The sequence below is a fragment of the Brachionichthys hirsutus genome, chromosome 12 (assembly GCF_040956055.1).
Source record: "Brachionichthys hirsutus isolate HB-005 chromosome 12, CSIRO-AGI_Bhir_v1, whole genome shotgun sequence".
Taxonomy (NCBI): Eukaryota; Metazoa; Chordata; class Actinopteri; order Lophiiformes; family Brachionichthyidae; genus Brachionichthys; species Brachionichthys hirsutus.
This window is the reverse complement of record NC_090908.1, coordinates 12346430-12370169: the sequence shown is the minus strand read 5'-3', so window position 1 is coordinate 12370169 and position 23740 is coordinate 12346430. Positions and strand designations below refer to the sequence as shown.

Below are 23740 nucleotides of genomic sequence, written 5' to 3'. Positions count from 1 at the left end.
CTGAGCGCTTGCTTTTACAGGCCGTTTTCCATGACGGTGACAGCAGCAGATCGATAACGATGATGGATGGATGGACGGGGCATCCCAAAAGATTCCAAACCGCCGCGCCCTCAGGTGTGTTTGAAAGCAACACAAAAAGAGCTTGTAAAACATCTTTTGTGTCTCCGAGCCATAAATCAGCGCACGGCTGGCAGGGAGCCCCGCCTCTTTTACAGTAATTACACGCTACGCAATGACGGACGGACTGACAAGATGGGTCCGTTTGGACGAGCAGAGGCGAAGAACGTTGGCCCGTTCCACCCCCGAAGGGCGACAGACGAGAGGCGAACTCCTCTCGTCTGTCTTCGGAGCCAGCACGCCGTTGCTATGATACGCACCCCGCTGACAAACAGCTGTTTTTTGGCAGTAGGAGGTAAAGGTTAAACCGTCATGTGATGTCGGCGGATTTATTCGGAGCGTTTCACGGGAAGTCACCATGAAAAGTTCAGTGAGTTACGCCGTTGCACAACGGCATCCGATCGGATAGACACCCGACCGGATCGGAAATCAAAACAGCAACCGTCAGCTTCACCTGGGAGGTCATTTGAGGTCAGACTGTCAGTAGGATTAATGACGCAAGACCCCTCCAGATCCAATCGGCATTCCAGATCCGTACATTTACAGCGCAAAAGGAAAACTGTACTGGAAACTGGAAACATGCACGAACCAACGCGAAGGACACTCACTGAAGACAGAAGTTTATAAAGGAGTAACATTCCTTTTAATTCCGCACTGCCAATCCTCCCAACACAGTTTTAAGGAGTTGCTCATCCTGGAATGTCAACATAGAAAGTCTTATTAGGAATGAAATGCGTTTCGCAACCGGCGAAGAGCTCAAGTGTTTTCCAAGACGTTGCGTTGCCCCTTCATCCCGGCGACCTTCCGCAAGGTCACAGCTTGACCCTCCCAGCCAGCGGACTGCCGGGATAAAGCCCCGAGAAGCGGCCGAGGGCCCAGATGGGGAAGACGTTTCTGTAGCAGGTGTAGCTGATGGCGCAGCTTTTGTTGAACACGCCCGCGACGTTCTCCTGGGGAAGGGAGACAGAATTCAGAGTCGAACCGATCCTGATTTCAGCGAAGAACAAAAAGGTCACGCAAGCACAGAAACACCTGCGGCCAGTCTCCGTCGGGCAGCTGCCGGTCAAGCAGCAGCCGAACTCCTCTCTCAATGGCCTGTCGGTCAGGGTGCCTGGCCCCGCCCACAAGAGGAGAGGGTCAATTATAAAGAAAACACAGTGAGGCTGATCACGTGACGCGCTACCTGGCAGCCATCAGGCCTAACAAAGCCCAGCAGGTGTTGTGAACCTGAGCCGTGCCGCTCTGGACGAAGCGCCGCTGCTCGCACGACTCAAAGTCCTCCCCCCAGCCGCCGTCTGACATCTGGTGGTCCAGCAGGAAGCGGCACGCCCGCCGCACCTCGACGCACGCATCCCTGCAATGAACGTCGAATGAAGGCGGACGAGATGCGGGTTAAAAACGACGTTAAACCCGGTTTAGAATCTCTCTCTCTCTCTCTCTCTCTCTCTCACTCGTCCTCGTAGACGTGACCCATGCAGGCGAAGGCCTCAAGTCCGAACCACGTTCCATACGTGAAGCACACACCCCAGGACCTGAGCATCAGCAGAAGGGGGACGTTATGCACGACCCCGCCCCCCCCCCTCCCCCCGTGAGGTAGGGGATCCGGTACCGCCAGTCGGGTCTCACCCTTCCCAGGAGCCGTCACGTCTCTGCACCTTCCTGCAGAAGTCCAGCCCTTCGTTCAGAGTGGATCTGAAAAAGAGAAGGAGAAACACAATAATACACCAGGGGAAATACAATAATACCCCCCCCCCCCCCCCGAGTACTTAAAGCTAAGACAGTACAAATATGCAGATGTACACAAGTGGGCATGTTTGGGGGGGCGTTTACCTGATCTCCTCTGCACGGTGTCGGGGGTGGGCCTTCTGGAAGTGTCTGAGGGCCTGCATCACCGCTGAGGTACACTCCACATAGGTGTAATCAATCATGATGTCACCTGCGTGTGCGTGAGGAGAAGAGGCACACAGAACAGGCTACTTCCTGGTTTTAACTGGGAAAACTCTGTAGTCCGACTCTCTGACCACAACATTGCAACATGTCCGGTGCGCAAAGGGGAAAGCCCCCCCCGACCCAATTCTTGTTCAAGACGGAAATGTCACGTTTATATTTAGTGCCGCGTTTCCCTTCCTGATTCCTCCGTGATGAGTAACGCTGCAAATCAATGGAACGGCACTCAGAATAAATATTCCCGCTGCGACGAGACCCCGGTTCAGGACTGACAGCAGACCTACCGAACACCTCGGAGGGGTTGAGCAGCTCCAGGAGTTTCCCTCCCCTTTTAGTTTCGTACGTGGCAAACCCGCCGTCGGGGTTTCTCATGCTGAGGAGCTGAAAAAAGGAGGAGAAACGTGAGACGCAGCATCGGCTTCAACAAAGAGCCGCGCGATTAGCTTAGCTTCGCGTACGCAATGAGAAACACGTTAAAATAAGCCTTAATGAGTTCTCACGCTTCGGACGGTCACGCTAGCCGTTTGCATCTGTGGCTGCAGTCTTTGCTGTAAGCTAAGCTAAGCTAAGCTAAGCTAAGGTCTGCTGTGGCTTCATGTCTTACTAAAAGATTTAAAAAAACGACAGCTGAGAATTGAGGGCGATGGCGTTTAGCATTTCAGGGCTGAAGTGACTTCCCTCCCGCCTCACCACGTTGACGGCGTCGTAGAGGCGCCCTGGGGCGACGGGGCGACCGATGGCGGGACAGAGATCCTGCAGCAGCATCACCGATTTGAGGCCCTCGGCCGTACAGTCGGCCACAATCCAACCGCAGTCCCGGGTGCTGAACGGGAAGCCTCCCTGGCGGAGAGACGGGCCGTGAGGTGCTAGCATGAAACAGAGCATTAGCACGTTTCAGGGGACCCGAGATATAATTTAATGACTTTACTTTGCTCATCTGTCTGTAGTATTTGTGGTACTCGGGTGGATTCTCAGGAATCTGTGCAGAGCGGGAAGATAAAGCTGCTAACGTCTCAGGAAGTTCATGTTACGCTCCTTTGTTCTTTAGTGCGCCTTCACGGAGCTTAAATACGCACAACGCCAGGAGCTGCTTTGTTCCAGCTGGTACCTGCGTGACGGTGAGAAAACGATGGGCATCTGTGAGGCACTTCGTCAGCCCGGGGTCGTCAAGGGCTCCTGCCTGAAAGCAGCCCACAAACTATTTACTAGAATATTTTACACCAAAAGTACTCGACATCTTCAAAACAAGTATTTTGGACAACATTTATTAAAAAAAAAAAAAGATTCTTACCTCAAGAAAAGCCTGCACGGCAAAACAAGTATCCCACAGCTGAGATCCGTTGGTTCCCTACAGGCCACACAGAAGAACAACGGGACAGCTCCGTCGGTAAAACGTCGACGGACCAAAAAAGAAGCAGGCTGCGACTTCCTACCTGCATCTTCATGCCGTCCACGCCCAACCTGGAACATCAGAACAGGCGTTTCAGACGCGTTTACCGAGCAGAGAAGGAAGGCCAAGTTGCCGACTGACCAGAGGTAGTCCGGGATCCTGGAAACGTGTTCCCGAAAGGCGGCGGAGGAGGGGCCGTCGACGTACCAGCGAACCAGCATGTTGATGGTTTTAGAGATCTGAGATAAAGAAAGAAAAACAAAAAAGTTCATGCTTTTACAAGCTGGGCTTAAACAGGATTACTCCAAACGTAAACTCTACCGGTCCGATGCTGATGCACCGAGTGAAGCGGTCGTCGGCCTGGATGTGTTCGTACAGTTCTTTGGTGGCCCTTCTCCTCAGGGGGGCGCTGTGGCGGGCTTCATACACGTTCAACACCGCTGCAGGCCAACGGGGGTCGGCGTCACAAAGCGAGCGCGTCGTCATGGTGCACGGGGGGGGGGGGGTCGGCGCTTACCGTAGGCGACGTTGAGCAGTGCGCTGTGAGGCGTATGCACGTCGCACGCCGCCACGTTGTTCCTCTGGGCGGGCCAGTTAATGGCGGCGTAGTCCTGGACATAAAGCTCCTGAAAGGAAGCGCGTGGAAAATGAAACGGCGTAAACGGGAGGCTCCGCCTGAACAGACGGCAGGACACGGGGACACACGGATTCAGGAGGAGAGGGAACGAGGAGTCCGTAAAGAGGAGATCGAGCGACTCCGGCGCCCCCTGTTGAGGCGGCGTGATGACAGCACCTGTCTGAGGCCGAGCACCAGGGAGTCTTCCTCTGCAGCCAGCCGGACGGCGTAGCAGTAGCTCATGGGGAGGTACACCTGTCGACAGTGACACCAGAGAGTCGAGGGGTGGGCCGGCGTCCAGGCGGGGAACAGCCTGGAACACACCACCGCGGGCATTAAACACGATTTAACGCTTCAGAGGACGCTTTGACACGTTGTCATGGCGACAGCTTCCTGGAGGTTTGCCCGACGAAGACCCCGCAGACTGGAAGACTCACACCGATAAAGCTGTTAGCAGGTAGCGTCGTTCCAGCATGTGCAACGCCCACCGCGGCTAAAGGGCACCGCCTAGTGGTGACCTAAAGTATGACGCCACCATCGAAGCCACGGCGACGGCGACGCAAGGGCCTGACGTTGGTTGAAATCCGGGACGAACTCACCATATCTCCGGCAGCAGCGTGTTCATCCCCTCCCAGCTGTACACATTCAAAATGGCCAACCAGAATTTACCCCACGAGGGAATCCCCGCGGCGCCGCCTTGGCGAGACAGAAACAGACCATTTGAGCAAAACCCACCTGGGACGGCGGTACTTCTGTTTTCTGCGCGTCATCAGTGCAGAACGACGATTGGAAATCAATGACGAATGCGCGTTCAGTGCGGTTAGCTTAGACGCCGCCTCGCGCGAACAGCAAACCGAACCGACTCCCTTTTTCGTTTCTCTCCACCTTTGCTGTGCAGGTTGTTCCTCGCTCGAACCACATCCGGATCGTCGGGCTCCGCTCCCAGGATCCTCAGCGAGGTGTAATTCAGCGCCGTTCCAAAGACGGTCGACTTGTCTTCGACGTGCCTGCAGAGGAACAGAAAGGGATTTCAGACGCCAGGAACAAGATCACAGCTGATATCCCAGAATGCTTTGCAAACAGAGGCAGCGCAAATAAGAGATGGCGACCGTTCTAGCGAAAAAAGTGAATAAATATTAGAATAAATGTTAGATAGGACTGATCAATATAGATGCAAATTAATATGTAGAAAAACATATTTAAATAGGAAAGGACACGACAGGCGTCACAAAGAGGCGAACACTCACAGACCCCAGCCGCCATCCGGCAGCTGAACGGAGCGCAGGTACCGCGCCATCTCTTTCTTCCAGGCCTCGGCCAATGGGATCTTAGCCACGTGACATGTGATCAGAAGACCTGCAGGAGAGAAAAGCGCAGCCACACAGCAGTTTAACTCGAACATTCCGTCCAGAGTCGTCAGATATGCGGACAGGAAGGAGGAGGGTGTGGCCTAACCTGGAAGCAGGAAGAGAGGCCCGCCGTAGTCCCCAGCCCAGTGGCCGTCCTCAGCCTGGAGGCGGCTGTAGAAGTCCATTCCTTTCAGAGCAGCGTCCGCAGCCGTGTGGACGGCCGGCGATCCGGGTACGAACCTGGTCTTGATAGTAAAAACAAAAAACGCACAACATAACCAAAGTGCAGCATAAACTGAAACGAATTCCTCAGTGAAGCACGATAAGATATTCAAAGCTCACCGTGTCCAAGCCCAGAGAATGGGCCTCCACCATCGTCTGCTCTCTGCCCGGGGCGTCCGGATCCTCCACGTAACGCCAGGTCTGCCTTCCCTCGACGTTACTCAGCCTCCAGCGGGTCAGGTCCGTGGCCGGGTCCGTCCTGCAGGGCCCACCTCGCCGCCGCAGGTGCCTAAAGGTACAAACTCAATCTCAGGGCAGATCGGTGAGGTTCGGATCGGATCATGATCATACACGAGGAGTATTTAATTCTACATGCTCGGGAACATGTAACTTGATTTATTTACGATTGCCTTAATTGTAAACGGAACGACAAAATAAAATAAAATAAAAAAAACACTTGAAAATAATGGAAACAAGCCTAAAATCACTTTTAGTTCACAGTAAAAAAAAGTTAAAGGAGTTTTGTAACGAAACTGCTGCATAAGTTTTATTTGCTACAACAATATTAAAATATTTTAACTCTTTGATTCAAACCTTGTTAACTTTACATCCCTTTAGCGTAATTTTTATTTAAATAATACATTATTTTGACCCGATCATTCGTAACTCGCCAACATACTCACGTTCCTTCAGTCATGTTTGTGAACGACGCGAACGGACTTGAATTTCTTTCCGTGTATTTAATCGAATCTGCTCCATTTGCTTTATTCATGGGAATTGTAGTTCTTTTTTGCGCCTGCTTGTATTAATCCAGCTATGAATTACACTACATTTCCCAGGAGGCAGAGCGAATCCGTCCGAACGCGCCTCAACATGGAGAGACATGAGCCGAGTTTTGGCTGTCCAATCAAAATGCAGTTGGGCGGTGGCAGAGGGGAGATTCTCCAATCAGAGCGCTCCGCCCACAAAAACACGACACACGTGCTCACAAGGCGGGCGAGAACTCATAACTCTTTGAAGAATCAATATATATATATATATTTTTGTGCAATCAGATTTTTTAAGAGTTCGTTCACATTTACCCAAAAGTGTCCCCCATGGCTTTTTGTACTCTTTTCAAACAATTCCTGCTTTATATATATCAGTGATGATCAATTGTATGATCTCTATTATATTATTTCATGTTTTAACCCTAATTTATTTGCCAATTTATTTAAATATAAAAAGCTCAGACTTTTTATTATCACAATATATCAGTTTATAGATTATTATAAAGAATTGTTTTGCTCTTGAGAAGCAGAGAGAAGCAAATGTCTGCATTTTGGTGTCATATATGAATCAATCCAAAAAAGGTGAGGCCATAAAGAGAGACACAGACAAGGCGGAGCTTTGAGATGCTAAATTGATTTAATAATAGAAAGAATACTTTTAGATGATCTCTCCCAAAGAAATGATTATGATCAGAGTGGTGAGGAAAATAGACACTTCAAAACACAGATTATTATTTTAGATTGGGATTGGATGAAGGTCTTTAGGCGGCGGCGTGTTCCTGTTCTCCTCCAGACATCTTGGTCTGGTCCGAGTCGCTGTGGAGAACTAGAGCAGGGACAAACAGACAGGGAGATATTTGATCAGTTATCGGTAACTTCCTGTTTGGTTATTTTCAGCTTTTACTTACCACAACAACGTCCAGCAGGCGCTGGCGTTTACCAGCGTGGGGGGGTTGGATAGCACACCATTGAAGTGTAAGGCTGTTGAGGGCAGGGGCCGGGAGCTGCCGCCTGCTGGTAGCCCCCATATGGGTTATAGGCAGGAGCGCAGGGCTGCTGCTGTTGGTATTGAGAGTATTGGGGATATTGAGGGGGGCATTGAGGGGGGCATTGCTGGGGGTATTGGGGGGCGTAGGAGGGGTACTGATTTCCTAGTGGAAAAAAAGGAGTCGTGTCAGCAAAGTTTGTTTAAAATCTTTGTTTCGACTATAAAAAAAAAATCCAACAAATGAAAAGAAGTGATTTACCTTGGTAGCAAGACATTTCTGAATTTCCGATCCAAATCCTGAAATGAAAATGCAATTACAAATAATTCACATGCCGTTTCAAAGCAAGGCGTCCCGCTGCTCCGCCCTAAACATTCACACATCCGTGCTATGATGATGATGATGATGATGATGATGACGACATGCGACGCATCCTGCAGATGAAACACAAAGTGATCGGTGAACTTACCGAGCGCTGAAGTTCAGATCCACAAAGGCAGCAGTGATGTCTAACACAGATCACGATCTGCTTTATACAGCAGGAGGCCACGCCTCCCAGGGGCCAGCCATCCAGCAGTGGACCAATCACACGCCTCCGTTATTTCAGAGTGGAGATACTCCAGATCAAATGTTAGTCCAATCCGGGGGCCAAAATTTTCCACCAAACTTTAACTTCTCCTCGCCAGATTGGACTGTGATTAGTTCACAGCCCAATCCAAACACCAGAACCAGTTCCGATAACTAGAAAGACAATCAGAGGTTGCAGACCCTCGCCTCTTGTGAGACAGTAAACAGGGCTTCCGGATCAGAGGGGCCAAACCTGCGCTAGCTTGCTGCTCCATCGTGTTCTGACGTAGAATGACTTTTACTGGCAGCTTCCTTTCTTGAAATTATAAAGAAAAACAAATTGTGCAAGAACCTGGAACCAGGTTCTGCATTTTTGGGTGTGTTTCAACACAAAGATGGACGCATTCATGCTCCCACCCGACACTCCCTGACAGGAAGCGGTGAAAGCTGGTTGGGTCCGAGTTCAAGGTTCATCCAAACATGGTGCAATATTCTGGAAATGCTAATTAAAGCATTAAAGTCACAGAAGACTATCAAAAGCCTCCCTGTCTGTGTTGTAACCTTCTCAGAATGCAGAAACGTTCAAGTTAGCGGTTCCTGACGTGTGTGTGTTTGTCACCGTTTGGTTTCATCGGAATTAAACCGAGTTCATAAAGAGTTGAAACACGAGAGACCCAACGTTGAAACCGGGAGTCTTTCCAAGACATGCCATTTAATTTGCTATTCAACGAGGACCAAAATAAAATGAACATTATATTGGCATAAGGGTAATATTCTATTGCAATAATACAGCATTAGCATAATAAGAGGAACTTAGACAAAGTTTCATATTTAGTCTTTATCTTGTTTAAGTTCTGAACAGAAGAAGCCCCTTTAACAGGCAGAAACCTTGGATGGAACCTAAGAGTCAAGACAGGCCGAAGCCGACAGAGCGAATGCAGAACGACAATCGCCCGGTGACTAGAGATCCTGCGAACTGTGATTTGAAGCAGACAGGTGACGGGATGATGGGTCACAGGTGCGTCTGCTCCGGACAGCCGATCCATCCTCTGCCAAATGGAGTCAGGTGTTGTGCGCATCGAGTGCAGCGTTCTTGGCGGTGTGAGTGCAACGTGTGACGTCACACCTCGGAGGCTACACGACTGTATTCTGTTAGCTAGACAACAGAAACTAGCACAGTAGCCGCTGCCAATGAAGCGAATCGTTTCAACAGTCGTCTTCCATCGTGACAACACGTCGAAACATTTTGACTTGCAGTGCTGCACAATGCCAAAGGGACAAGGCATTTTATGTGGGGGGGGGTCACTGACTATTTATATGAGACTAGAATTTAGTTTTAACAACTGAGAGAATCATTTCGGACAAGAGATGAGCTTCAGGTGAGCTACGGTGTCCTGGTGAGCGTTTTGAGAATGTACTTTGTGTTTCAAGAAATGAGCCAAACCAAAATTGAGAAGAACTATAATGATCTATTATTATATTTGAATATTACTATTACATAAATATAATGTTCATTATATTTTGGTCCTTGTTGAAAAGCAAATTAAATGTCATGTCTTCCAAAGAGTCTCGGTTTTGAACACATGTTGGGTCTCTCGTGTTTCAACTCTTCGTGAACTCGGTTTGATTTAAACCAAAACGGTGACAAACACACACATCAGGAACCGCTAACATGAAAGGTTCTGTATTGTGAGAAGGTTACAACCCAGACAGTGACGCTTTTGACTCCCACAATTGGGTTACTTAGTACTTCTACTTATCAGGTTCCAATAAGAAAAGAGAAAAAACTTTTTTTTTTGCCAACAACAGATTCTTTAATTTTCATATCGGGAAATAAAGCGAAAACAAAAAGTTGCAGGATGAATGTTTCTTGGCGGAGACTTTCTCTTTCTCATTCAGTCGTCTCTCGCTACTCGGACTCACTGCTGCAGCCGCTGCTGGAGGACTGAAAGAGAGACGAAAAACACAAAGAACAAATCAATCAGAGGAAACCGAAGGGAAACTAAAGATTATTTTATTTACGGATTATTCTGCAGATTACGTCTCACATCAAAATAACATTCTCATATTTCTTGCTTTAACTGTAAAATTTTTCAAACATCAAAATGATCAAAAATAGATTTCAATTATTAAAAACACAGAAACAGAAAACAGCAGATATTATTTTTGAAGATATTATTTTCACACATTCTAATTTAAATGAACTAAAGACTATCAAATCTCACCCCACGGCTCTCCGTCCCCTTCTTGTGACAACTTGAATGCTGGTGGCCAAACTTGTGCTTGTGCCTGGTCTTTACCTCATATTTGTGGTCACTGACAATCCCAGGTCCAGACCCGGATTTGGGTCCAGAGCCAGATTCAGGTCCAGAGCCACACACAGGCACAGATACACACACAGGCACAGATTCAGATCCAGTCTCAGTCTCAGTCCCAGATCCATGCCCATGGTTATATGCAACTCCCAAACTAGGCCTTGGTACATAATGAAACCCATATGGGACAGAGGGTTCAATTGGACAGGATTGAGGAGGGCAGGGTTGACAAGGAGGGATTTGAGGAACAGAGGGTTGACAAGGAGGGATTTGAGGAACAGAGGGTTGAGGAGGGATTTGAGGAACAGACGGTTGACAAGGAGGGATTTGAGGAACAGAGGGTTGAGGAGGGATTTGAGGAACATAGGGTTGGCAAGGAGGGATTTGAGGAACAGAGGGTTGACAAGGAGGGATTTGAGGAACAGAGGGTTGAGGAGGGATTTGAGGAACAGAGGGTTGAGGAGGGATTTGAGGAACAGAGGGTTGACAAGGAGGGATTTGAGGAACATAGGGTTGAGGGGACCAGGGTTGGCAAGGAGGGATTTGAGGAACAGAGGGTTGACAAGGAGGGATTTGAGGAACAGAGGGTTGAGGAGGGATTTGAGGAACAGAGGGTTGACAAGGAGGGATTTGAGGAACATAGGGTTGAGGGGACCAGGGTTGGCAAGGAGGGATTTGAGGAACAGAGGGTTGAGGAGGGATTTGAGGAACATAGGGTTGGCAAGGAGGGATTTGAGGAACAGAGGGTTGACAAGGAGGGATTTGAGGAACAGAGGGTTGAGGAGGAAAGGGTTGACAAGGAGGGATTTGAGGAACATAGGGTTGAGGGGACCAGGGTTGGCAAGGAGGGATTTGAGGAACAGAGGGTTGGCAAGGAGGGATTTGAGGAACAGAGGGTTGACAAGGAGGGATTTGAGGAACAGAGGGTTGAGGAGGGATTTGAGGAACATAGGGTTGACAAGGAGGGATTTGAGGAACAGAGGGTTGAGGAGGGATTTGAGGAACAGAGGGTTGACAAGGAGGGATTTGAGGAACATAGGGTTGAGGTGACCAGGGTTGGCAAGGAGGGATTTGAGGAACATAGGGTTGAGGAGGACAGGGTTGAGGAGGACAGGGTTGGGGAGGACAAGCTGGACCAGGTGGCCAGTTAGGATTTCCTTGTGGCATTGACTGAGGATAACAGCCAAAAGAATAGTAGTTTCCTAATCAAAATAAAAGAGAAATTCATTATCAACAGCTGGAATCAGATGCCAAATTTTAAAATGTAATGATGAAATATTGATGAAGAAGACAGAGATTATCAAAAGGTGAAAAACTACAATTTATCAAAACAAAGTGAGTTCTTACCTGGCATCACCCAAGACATTTTTCACGTATCAGAGTTTCAGATCAAATTCAAACCCTGAAATTAAAGAAGTCACAAATGTCCACGAATTATAAATAATGAAAATCATGAAAATGAAGATTTTAGCAATTTAAAAACCTACAATTAATACAGTTTGTTTTAATATTAGAGAAAGACATGATGAGAAAAGAACAGTACACAAACAATGCATTAAAACGCAGATACACAAACCTGAATTTTGATTGGTCCAGAGAGCTACTCTTGGGCTTACTGGGAGCTGGAGTGAGGATCCACGGATGCAGCAGGGAACTGACTCTGTGCTTTTATTTAGTGAGAAGCCACGACAAGCATCATCAGAGGCGGAGCCTCAACTCCCACCAGCACCGTTCAAAGGTTTAATTCATGCTTAGTTTAGATAGTCATAAAGCAAAAAAACACAGTGAGGATATCATTTTAATTATTTGGACCTGTGGTGAAAATGTTGCTTAAATAAAGGTGTGTGTGATCTTATTAGATATACGTCATCATGCTGAGAAAGGTCTTCTGTGACTTTTATGCTCTAATTAGCATTTCCAGAATATTGCACCATGTTTGGATGAACCTTGAACTCGGACCCAACCAGCTTTCACCGCTTCCTGTCAGGGAGTGTCGGGTGGGAGCATGAATGCGTCCATCTTTGTGTTGAAACACACCCAAGAATGCAGAACCTGGTTCCAGGTTCTTGCACAATTTGTTTTTCTTGATAATTTCAAGAAAGGAAGCTGCCAGTAAAAGTCATTCTACGTCAGAACACGATGAAGAAACGACAATTTTTTGTCTCAAATTGTGGTGGTTAGTTGTTTGTTTGTTTTATTTGTGCAACTGCAAATAAAATAAACTAGTGATTTCCCGTCAGGGCCTTTGGTCAGAAAGTGGGTGTCGCTCAGATGCGGAGATCAGAGTAACGATCTTTTGATTTATCTTGTTTATTTGAGGACGAAATTTTATATAAACATTCAAAAAGTGTTGCATTTAATTTTCAAATATGCAATATAATACTTTCTGAATATAATAACCCCCCCCCCCCCCCCCCCCCCACACACACACACACACACACACACACACACACCCGCGATCTGCACCCATGGCAGCCATGGCAGCACAAAGCACTGACTCTGCACAACTTAGCAACAGGGATTTAACACACACTTACACACTTACACACACACCTACACACGCACGCAAAGAAGGCATTGTGAGAACGGCAGCAGGTACGTCCAGTGCTTTGTGTTTAATGAGTATTAGCATTATAAAAAGATTATTTAAATGTAATATTGTTAACTGAGAAAACGTAGGTTTGTCCTGTTTATTTATTCAGTCCGACGGGAATAAAAGGCAACTAATGTGTTGCAAATAATCCTTCTTTGCTGTTCATAGCACCCATAATAGTTTTCTTTTCTATAATTCCACGATACATTTGCAAGTCTAATTATGAAATTCAGAATTTGTTGATACAAAAAAAAAAAAAATGTGTGTTGTTGCTTATGCTGAAATCATTCAGTGTTTTCTGTCTAAGATATTAAATATATCAATTGTGACATCCAGAATTGTTTAAATAATGTAGCGCATATTTAAATCACAGGCTATAAGAGATTATGAATTAGAAATGTCTTATTTACTTATTTACTTTATTACTGTACGTTAAAATGTCTTTGTCATTGAGCCTAAACAGGATAAGCAGTTTAGAGAATGAATGAATGAATGTCATAATTCACAATGACATTGTTGATGGAAACAAATGAATAATCAGAATAAAGATTCCGTTGATATTAATTTGAATACATCACAGTGTCTAACAATGAAAACGTTGTCTTCCTCGGCTCGGCCGTCATCCAGAATGAAGTCATGAAGGCTTTGTCTCTGTCGGTCCTGAGTCAGGGCTACGCTCGCTTTGTCTCGTCCAATAGAGAACCAGGAAGACATGACGGACGGCTGGACGTCTGCTTCACGCCACAGGTCCTCACAGAGACTCCGGTGTCGTACAGGAGCACTGAAATCTCCCGACATTTAATCAGATTCAATCATTCAGTAACCCAACCCATCGGCCAATTCTCAGTTAATTCACGTGATTAATCGCTTGTTCAATAGGATTACTTCATCTGGAAGTCCCAGAGCTCTCTCTTCCCACGGTCCAACAGAGGACGCTCGTTTCTGGAGGCAGAATCGTCCCTCCCAAAGACTTACAGCACCCGCAGAGGTCCGCTGCTGCTGTACTCCCAGGTGACCGTGTGGCTATATATGTATATGTATATATACATATATATATGTATATATAAGTATATGACTATAAAGAAGCAAAGCAAAACTCTTATCAGACATGCACATCTTTATCCATCTTATGTGTCCAGGAATTGGTTTCTATAGAAACCAGCTACAAGTCAGAAAGCACAGACAGGAAGAAGAGGCGGGCTCTCCGGCGGGACCCCCAACATGCTGAACAGCAGCTGAGGACCCTCAAGGAGCTGACGGCGGCCATCTTGGACAACAGGACAAATCAGGCAGGTTGAATAGACCCCCCCCCCCCTAAACTTATTTCTCCTGTATCAGGAGCAGTCGAATCACCGTTTGCTGTGTTTCCTGCAGCTCGCCTCCACCAGACTCGGCCCTCGCTTCTTTCCGCCTCTTCGTCTCCCTGTTGCTCCAGATCTTCGTCGTTCCGGTTCTCTGCCCGTTCGCAAAAACCAAGATCAGCGCAGTCCGGGTTTACCTGGACGGATTAACCCATTGCCGCCTGCTTCACAGAGGAACGCCCGACAGTTGGGCTCCAAACCAGAAGGTGATGAAAGTTGTGGTTCCGGGTCAGGTGTGAGGATTCAAAATCAAAAAAGTGAAATTCCGGCAGACCTTTTTAAAATATGCGTCTCCGAAATTGATCTCTACAGAGGTAGAGGAGGAGCATGACAGCCGGACGGGAGTCCGATTGGATCTATTCCTCCAGATGCCTCGCACCCCCGGGTCTCCAACGCCAGAGACGGGGCCTCATCCCTGGGCGCACTACGTGGCAGCGACCTCTGGAGAAGCTCAGGTGACATTGTGCTAATTCCAGGGGCAAAACTTCAAGGCACTTTATTAAAAGCAGTTCTTTGATTCATCTAATATACATGAAATTGGTATTCTATTCGACATCCTTGACTTTTCATGGTCTTTTGATCTCAGAAGTGTCAGCGATACCCTTTATGTCATTTAATGCGTGGCCCTCGTGCCCTTCCCGCTAACACAGACACGCACGTGTGTTCACGACGCTGAGACGAAGTCCGCAGAAATCGATCGTCACAGCAGAGATCGGGAGAGACGTCGTCGAGACACGATCGATTCAACTGATCCGGGATGTTCCAGGCACGACGGAGGAAACACCTCCAGGGACAAGAGATCCAAGAGCACCAACAGGCGTGAGCGGATAGGTGTGTGTGTGTGTGTGGTTGTGTGTGTGTGTGGGTGTGTGTGTGTGTGTGTGTGTGTGTGTGTGTCTGTGTGTGTGTGTGTGTGTTCTGTTACAATGGGCAAAACTGGTGTAAATGTGTAAAGAATGAGACTATAAATGACATTTTCTTGTGTTCCACAGTCTGAGACAAAATACTACCCAGATATCGTCCGTTGTAGACGCACTACTAGTAGAAGTATTAGTATTTGTATGAGTATTTATAGCCTCTGCTGCTCTGATTGGCTCCCAGGCCTTCTTCCTCCTTTGGCAGTAGGACATTCATCCAGCAGGGAGGAGTCAGAACGGGTGAGTCTAACTAAACTAATAACCCGACTCGGCTGAATAATTATTGATCCCCACCTCAAACCCGTGATGGTTTATATCTTTGTGTCTCAGCGCACGCCCCGCCCAAAAGTCGTCCGTGCCTCATTTAAAATACTGAGTCAAACACCCAAATCGCTCAGACGTCCATCTGTTGAACATTTCAGCCAAGATGGGAGGACCCCAGCAGCAGCGATGATCAGCGCCTGCCGCCGATAGCAGGGACCCGTACCGGCCCGGTCCAGGCAATCCGGACCGGAAGGGGCTTCCGAGCAAAGGAAGGAAGAGTTCAATCACAACATAAAGTCTTTCTTCCAATACTGTTTCCTGAGAAAGGTAAGAAAAGACAAACGGACTTCCCCTCAAATTTCATCAGGCAGGTCTCCCATAGTCTGCTCTCCATTTTAATGCTCCATATTGTTAGCAGTTAGCTTAGCAACAATCACTCCCCGCTATCAGGTGAAATAGTTGGTAAATCCAATCTCGCTTTATGGGTATTCTTTATGGTCCACATTGTCTTGATGCGAGGAGCCGGTTGTCATGACGCCCGGCGGATGAATGTCGGCATCCTCTTTGTCACTATTTTAATTCTTTCTCCCTCTCAGAACAGATAAATGAGAAGCAAAAAGGCGAAGGAGGAAGAGAAAAAGTGGAAAGAGCCCATTTTAAAACAGAGACATTAGGGCTTAAAGGAGGAGGAGGAGGAGGAGGAGGAGGAGGAAGAGGAGGAGGAAGAGGAGGAGGCGGACCACGGCAACCCGCTGAGAATGGATCTGCAATTCTGCTGGAGCCGGGAGAAAGTACAGCACACACATATTTCACAGGACAGGCGAAAATTAATTCAATTTCTGAACTGATTGTCTGATGTATTCAATTGATTACCATTGATTTATTGATTGTACAGTTACTGCTGTGCCACCTCCTTCAGGGCCCCCCCCTCCAGCAGTACTGGGCAGCGTTGCAGGACGAAGAGGCCCGGGCAAGCAGAGCTCTCTGGCGTTCTTACAGAATCTCCAGGATCCATGTGAATCCAGCCAAGCCAACGGCGGCGTGGTCCGAGGCCTCCTGCCCCTGGAGCTCAGGGGTGTGTGTGCGGCGCTAGAATGGGGCAGCAATCTATAACTGTGGCCTGATGATTTGGGGGCAAGAAGGCGTTACACGTTCAGGAGGTTCTGGTTCCTAAACACCGGAATCGGATCTTCTCTGCACTCTTAACGGCTTTCTGCTGGAAGCCTTCGTCAAAACGCTCTTATTGGCCCATAACAGTTGTGTTTTTTTATTTGTCAGATTTGCGAGACAGAAAACGCGTTGGCTGCCTGATCCTGGGTCCCGACGGGGAGATCACGCAACTGTCGCTGTACGACAGCAGCCGGAATCAGCAGAATCACGGCGGCCCTCGGGGCCACGGTAGGGCTCAGTGCACGCGTCAGAGTGTGGTAGAGGCACAACTCACTCGTTCTGCCTCTCAGCTCTCCAGGTGTGGTCTGCAGAAGGGGAGGAGTTACCCTGGGTCATTGTCCTGGAGCCCGATCACACGAGCGCAGGTCCAGAAATCAGAAATCATACACGACCAATGCCTCAGCGCAAGATGTCACCTGTCCTCAGACCCTCCGTCCAGGAAGGGACACAGACAGAATCACAAAGTATACGTTTTCCATTGATGCAGATAGTAACTATATTGTATGCAAATATTTCCAAGTTATTATGATGAAAATATTGATTTACAGTTGAATTCAAAAATAAAAGCGATAGACGATTCATCGGACGGCCAGTAGGGGGCAGGCACACACACATTTGGATTCTGCCACCATTGCTCGTCTGTCGTTTCTCTCTGCAGAGGGAGAGCTGGAGGTGAAGCCGGGTGTTCCTCAGGGTGACATTTTGCACCATCAGCCTGGACACCAGGTGACCTTTAAAGCGTGACCTTTAAATCTCTCTCTGTGTTTACTGACTTTTTACATTCTGGTCTTTTTCCCAGATCTTAGATCTCAACACGCTGGCGGAGATGCTCCCACCCGACAGCCAAGCAGACGCAGGTGAGCCTCTCATTGTTATTATTTCATCTTAATTTGGTTTCAAAAGAGGAATTCTCCACCGTTCCAGTGGCTCTGATCAAGAACAAACTAAAGAGGGTGGAGACGGTAGAGGAAACATGGAGGAGGCTCAAAGTGGAGGCTAAAGACGGTGTTGGGATGCCCCCGCTGAGGGAGGAGAAGCCCCGAGAAGACAACACCCAATCAGAGGAGGAGGTGGAGGAGGAGGAGGAGGAAGAAGAGCTGCGCAGTAGAGGACATGGGAGTCCTCTGTCTGGATCCCAGCAGCCAGGGTTCGCTTGATTTATATTTAAACAATACCATTATAATATCTAACATCTAGAGTTTGTCCGTTTTTCCAGAGAGAATCTGAAGTTTAAGGGAGGAGCTTCAGGCCGTTGGGAGAACATTAACCCAAAAGGAGCAACGTCGAAGAAGGTTCCGGACGGCACGAGGAAGAGCGCGATGAGGAGGGACGCTCACAAAGCTACAGGAACCAAAGGGTGAGCCTGGAATACCGACTTTCATACCGATATTAAATATCTGGAGGCAGTTTGGGGTGACATGTTGAACTCCGTTCATCACAGCGACATGAAAACAGCGAGGAGGGCAGAATCAGACGGACAGGAGGTGCCGAGGACGGAAAGAAAGCAGAGACAAACGCCTGGAAGCGATGCTCGACCAATCAGGAGAGAGAAACTAGACCAACGGACCGACAGGAGAGCAGCAGATACTCGGGAAACGCTCGCTCGCCCTTCTGTGAGTGTTGATCCGCTGGTCAAAGCGGTGAGCGGAGTCCCACCAAGCTCAGCACTAAGAACGCTTTTGATTGGTCGGCAGCAGATTTCAGGTTCATGGCCGCCTTTCTGTCGTTCAGAGAAAGAGGATAGCAGCCATGGAAGGAGTGAGGAGAGACGTGAAGATGAGCGAGGAGGAAGGAGAGCGAGGAGAAGCGCTGAGACAGGAGGAGGAGGAGGAGGAGTCTGCCGGGAGCAGGAGGAGGAGAAGAAAACGGCTGAAACAGGAGGAGTCGGTGGTCGGCGAGACGAGAGGTTTTAGAGTCGACACACGAGAGAGAGACATTTTATCCCACAATGATGAAAGTCAAACCTTTTTCCTTTCTAGAAGGAAACCCCGACGGAGAGGAGACGGACTCCGATCGGGAAGCGGATGAAGATTCTCTCCTGAGATCCTCGGCGACCCGGGGACGCAACAGCGAGCGGCACTCAGAGGAGGGCTCCGGCACGGACACGCACGACCACGACGGCAGTCGGTCAGCGAGCCCCACCGGGTCGGCGGCCGCCGTGGCCAGCAGGAGGCCGAGGAGGTCCCCCGCCTCCTCCCGTGGAGGCGCGGCGACCGCCAGCAGGGTGGGGCTCGCCTCGCCTCACAGCCGCCTGTCGTCGTGTTCGACCGTCATGGTAACGGAGGAGAAGCTGATGCTGAACCCGATGAAGCCGCAGGTTGGAGGCGCTGACACGGCGATTCGTTTCTGCTGAGTCGTACCCGTCTCCTCATCGATATTAATCATATACGGACTGTGTGTGTTTCAGTCCTCCAGGTCCAGGAGAAGTCAGGAGGAGGAGGAGAAGGAGAAGGAGAAGGCTCTCCAACAGGCCAAGCGAGCGGAGAGACGGAGGCAGGAGGCGGAGAGCAAGAGGAGGGAGCAGGAGGAGAAGGAGCGGAAGCAGCAGGAGGAAAAGGAGCGGAAGCAGCAGGAGCGAGGACAGATGGAGGAGCGGATGAGGGGCGAGCTGGAGGGGGAGAGGAGGAGGAGAGCAGAGGAGCTCAGGTCCAACATTTAGAATGAGTTCACATGAAGAGGAGCTGAAACGTTCATCAACATCGATCCCGTCACCAGGCTGAAGAGGCTGGCGGAGGAGGAGGAGAGGAGGAAACGGGAGGAAGAGGAGCAGGAGCGAGCGAGGAGGCAACAGGAGCAGAGAGACAGAGAGAAGAGAAGGCAAGAAGAGAGGAGGCGACAGATGGAGCGACTCCAGCGGATGAGAGAGGAGGAGGAACGGAGGAGGGAAGGTGAGGAAGAGGGCGGGGGGGGGCATCAGAGGTTGGTCCTTTCTCCCACTAGGGGGAGCACTTACCTAGCGCTAAATGGATGATGCTAACCCTGCAGCTGAGCTGGAGAGTCTACGCCTGGAAGCGGAAAGGAGGCAGGAGGAGGAGTGCAAGAAGCTGCAGGAGATGGATGAGAGCGAGAGAGCAGAGTACCTCCGCAGGAAGGAGGAAGAGGGGGAGGACAGGCGGAGCAAGGAAGAGGAGCGCAGGAGGGAGGAAGAGGGGGAGGACAGGCGGAGCAAGGAAGAGGAGACCGGGCTGCAGGCGGAGCTCCTCGCCAGGTAATGCCTTGTTTCGCTTTTGGAGGAGAGCAGATTGCAGCTTGATGATGACAATAACACAACCCCCCCCCCCACCCCCACCCCCCCCCCCCCCTGCAGGGAGACGGGCCTGTTGCAGCAGCGGCTGGCTTTCAAACGGGGACTCGTGCTGGAGGCTGGAGGTCTGGAGAAGAGCCAGAGCATCTCCAGAGCCTGGGTCTACTCGTATTTCACTCTGTTACAGCTGCTGGGTCTAAATCCAGCTAAAGACGAGAGCCTGACCCCCTGAGACGTCCGTCTGTCTGCCTGTCTGTCTGTCATAACGCGCAAACTCCTCACAGAAAAGCAGGATTCAAACCTGTGACCTTATGGATATATAATGTATGTAAATATAACATATGTATGAGGATTAATTACATTTATTCACATGCAGTGAACTTGATTTAAATTACTAAATATTCTGAAACATGTTGGCTTTAAACTACTATTGTCCTAATTCTGAAATAACTCCTTTTGTAAAATATTTATTATTCCTGGAAGGTATAATTGTGCACAGTAAACACAGACACGTTTTTGAAAAGGAAATAAATCAATTTATCCAACACAGATAATGAAAAACAATGTGTGTGTGTGTGTGTGTGTGCGTGTGAGTGGATGTTAAACATCTGGATGAAGCAGTAGATCTGATAGAAGTTGTTAACAAATATGCTGAAATTGTACATAACGTTGGATCTTAGGCCAGGAAACAGTTTCTAAATGTTGGGGTGGCCAGTTAAATTCCCCTGGCATGATCATCCACTGACGTTGCTCCACAGTTTTACTAGGTAAAGGCCGGAGAAGGCCTCGTGTATTCGGCCACAGAGAGGGGTGAAGACACGGCACAGCCAACAAGACGAAATTCGGACGGAAAAGCCACTTTCAAGACTTTTTGCATTTACTGAATGTTTTTACAGCCGCCAACCAGTAGGTGTCGCTGTGAACTGTATCGCTGTCAGTTTGGAGCGGAAGCTCCTTTTCAGGCGTCAACCCGGAAGTGACAGGCAATAGACGATCTTCGAACGTGATGCTTCACGTCCTTCTATTTCAACCGGACTTTTTCTGTCGAGTCTTCAGCGTGATAGAGCCCCGCGTCAGCCCAGCGTATTTAAGAACATTACAAACGTCAATGGGGTAAACACGTATATTTTTACAGACGTGGAACCCGAACGTGTTTATTGTCGGACACCCGACACCGTGCTGTTGGCGTTGCTGAGCTAACGCGGCTCGGACGTCGCGACGGTAAACAGACGGGGACGGTGTAGCTAACTCAACCAGCTAACGCTAGCTGTCGAGTCATTTGCTTTAAGCCGTAGATCTGAGTTCGAACACCGGCCCGAGAGTCGAAGTGGGCCGGGTTAGCTAGCGCTGCTAACCGAAGCACTCTAACAACCATTGAAATTACGACGGACGTGTTAGCTAACGACGAGCTAAATGTAAAGCGGCTCCCAGTCCCACATTGTGTCGACCGGTTAAAAGTTTGAGCACGCGGCCACCGGAAATGTTAATTAATCTGTAAATCAAACTCGAATAATAATAATCTAGGTTGAGGATTTACAATAACTGATTCAGCGCGTTCAAAAAGCGCGCAGCGTAATCTATCAAACTAATCACAAACTGATCGATACAACATCCGACGTGAGATCACTGTCAGACCAAGCCCGATTCTCTTCTTCTGTGGTTTCAGTGCCTGAATGCTGGCGCTTTAGCGCCTCCTGTGAATAAAGCGTGGAAGATGTGAAGCCGAGGAGGACGAAGAAAGGCCGTTTGATCCGGTCTGAAGATCCCAGAAGGACAAGAACAAAGAGAAACGACTTCTGTCCGGCTCGGCCGCCATCGGCTTTACGTCCGCAGGCGTCATTTTAGACTGCCGGAGTGGAAAACCGTCCCGTCTCAGGGAATCGGTGCCGTGACACCGGCGGACGCTCGCGCTCCTATGCCATCCTGCGCGACCTCGCTGGACGCTAGCAGCGTAGCCTTGTAGCTTCCTCTGGGCCCGGCCTTTTTACTGCTTCACCGAATCAGGGGGGGGGGGGGCAGTTATGGTGACCTTTGGTCAGGATTTATCGAGGACTTGTCGCGAACCAACGATGACTCTCCGAAGGTTTCCTTCTCCGTTCAGCTGGAGCTGACACCTGAAAAGTTCCCACTTATTTATCGAGGACCTCCGGGGGGGGGTTCTCTTGGGACCAGAACCCTCCTCCACCTCGGCTTTTGGTTTCGTACTCGCTCTTAACTCCTCCCCCGTCTTAAAATCTTGACCAATGAGCTCCTCCTCTAATCTCGGCGCCTCCGATATCGCCGTGTCTTTGCTGGGGGGCGCCATGCCCACCAACCAGTTCTCCTTGTGGACCGGGGAGAAGCTTCGGAGCGGTTCCGGTCCAGAAAGTCCCACCGCTGTGACTTCCATCAGGAGGACCACCGAAGTGCCTCGTCGCCCGGCTTCCGTCGAGCTCTCCAGGAGGAAGGCACAAGACAAACTCCTGAACGCTCGCGTGGCCCCGCCCACTTCCTCTACAACCGTGGCTCCGCCCTTGGTGTCTGAATGGGGCAACGGAGGCGGAAATGGAACCAACAACCACCAACTCACCGCAGTGCCAGATGGGATCCGTAGCCGATCCCCAAAGCAGGCTGGGAGCAGCGCCCCGATCCCCTGCCTGCCAGCGTGGGTTCAGGGCCCGGCTGAACGACCCCAAGGGACCAGAACCTCCCCCTGCTGCTCTCGGATCAGAACCTCCCCTGCTGCTCTGGGACCAGAACCTCCCTCTGCTGCTCTGGGACCAGAACCTCCCGCTGCTGCTCTGGGACCAGAACCTCCCTCTGCTGCTCTGGGACCAGAACCTCCCCCTGCTGCTCTGGGACCAGAAACCTCCCTCTGCTGCTCTGGGATCAGAACCTCCCCCTGCTGCTCTGGGATCAGAACCTCCCCCTGCTGCTCTGGGATCAGAACCTCCCCCTGCTGCTCTGGGACCAGAACCTCCCCCTGCTGCTCTGGGATCAGAACCTCCCCCTGCTGCTCTGGGATCAGAACCTCCCCCTGCTGCTCTGGGATCAGAACCTCCCCCTGCTGCTCTGGGATCAGAACCTCCCCCTGCTGCTCTGGGATCAGAACCTCCCCCTGCTGCTCTGGGACCAGAACCTCCCGCTGCTGCTCTGGGACCAGAACCTCCCCCTGCTGCTCTCGGATCAGAACCCCCCCCTGCTGCTCTGGGACCAGAACCTCCCCCTGCTGCTCTGGGACCAGAACCTCCCTCTGCTGCTCTGGGACCAGAACCTCCCTCTGCTGCTCTGGGACCAGAACCTCCCCCTGCTGCTCTGGGACCAGAACCTCCCCCTGCTGCTCTGGGACCAGAACCTCCCCCTGCTGCTCTGGGACCAGAACCTCCCGCTGCTGCTCTGGGATCAGAACCTCCCCCTGCTGCTCTGGGACCAGAACCTCCGCTGCTGCTCTGGGATCAGATCCTGCTGACCTGATCATCCGAGGGAAACCTTCCCGACGGCAAAGCAGCGAGGTGAACGTGCGTTCGGACGTTTTACACCATGAATACTTTTTATTTTATACTCTGGTTGTTGTTTTATGACAAACTGAAAAACTGATTTATTATTATTATTTATTATATTTTGCCGCCGTTGGTCTGACGGCTCCGCGTTTCTCCTTCCAGCCCGACGCTGCAGACTCTTCCTCCTCGCCGCCGTTGCCTCCTCTGTGCCTTACTCCTTGCGAACAGCAGGGGGCGGCACCGGGAACAAGTGCCTGCCAGACCCCGCACCTGAGCGAGGAACGTCCGCGTCCACCGGGGGGCGCCTCGCCAGCCTCCAGACAGTCTAGTCCCTCTCCGAACCGAACCGGCGCGGCGGCGACGCCCCGCCCGCTGATGTCATCTCAGGTAATCCGAATGATTGGTTGTCATCAGAGGCCAAAGAAACCACGAA

At 49.9% G+C, this 23740-nt stretch overlaps 1 protein-coding gene across 1 annotated transcript; it reads right to left on the bottom strand.

Moving 5' to 3' along the window:
* Nucleotides 1-856: 856 nt before the first annotated feature.
* lss (lanosterol synthase (2,3-oxidosqualene-lanosterol cyclase)) lies at nucleotides 857-6338 on the bottom strand. Its single transcript, XM_068746396.1, has 22 exons — nucleotides 6325-6338; nucleotides 5762-5930; nucleotides 5526-5664; nucleotides 5318-5426; nucleotides 4956-5077; nucleotides 4670-4766; nucleotides 4248-4383; nucleotides 3972-4080; nucleotides 3776-3894; nucleotides 3596-3693; nucleotides 3498-3525; nucleotides 3356-3412; nucleotides 3173-3244; nucleotides 2993-3043; nucleotides 2755-2904; nucleotides 2349-2445; nucleotides 1948-2053; nucleotides 1744-1809; nucleotides 1569-1649; nucleotides 1301-1471; nucleotides 1150-1228; nucleotides 857-1067 (listed from the first exon to the last, which is right to left on the bottom strand). The coding sequence occupies exons 1-22, from the start codon at nucleotides 6336-6338 to the stop codon at nucleotides 930-932; spliced, it is 2208 nt and encodes a 735-aa protein (XP_068602497.1). The 3' UTR covers nucleotides 857-929.
* Nucleotides 6339-23740: the final 17402 nt, after the last annotated feature.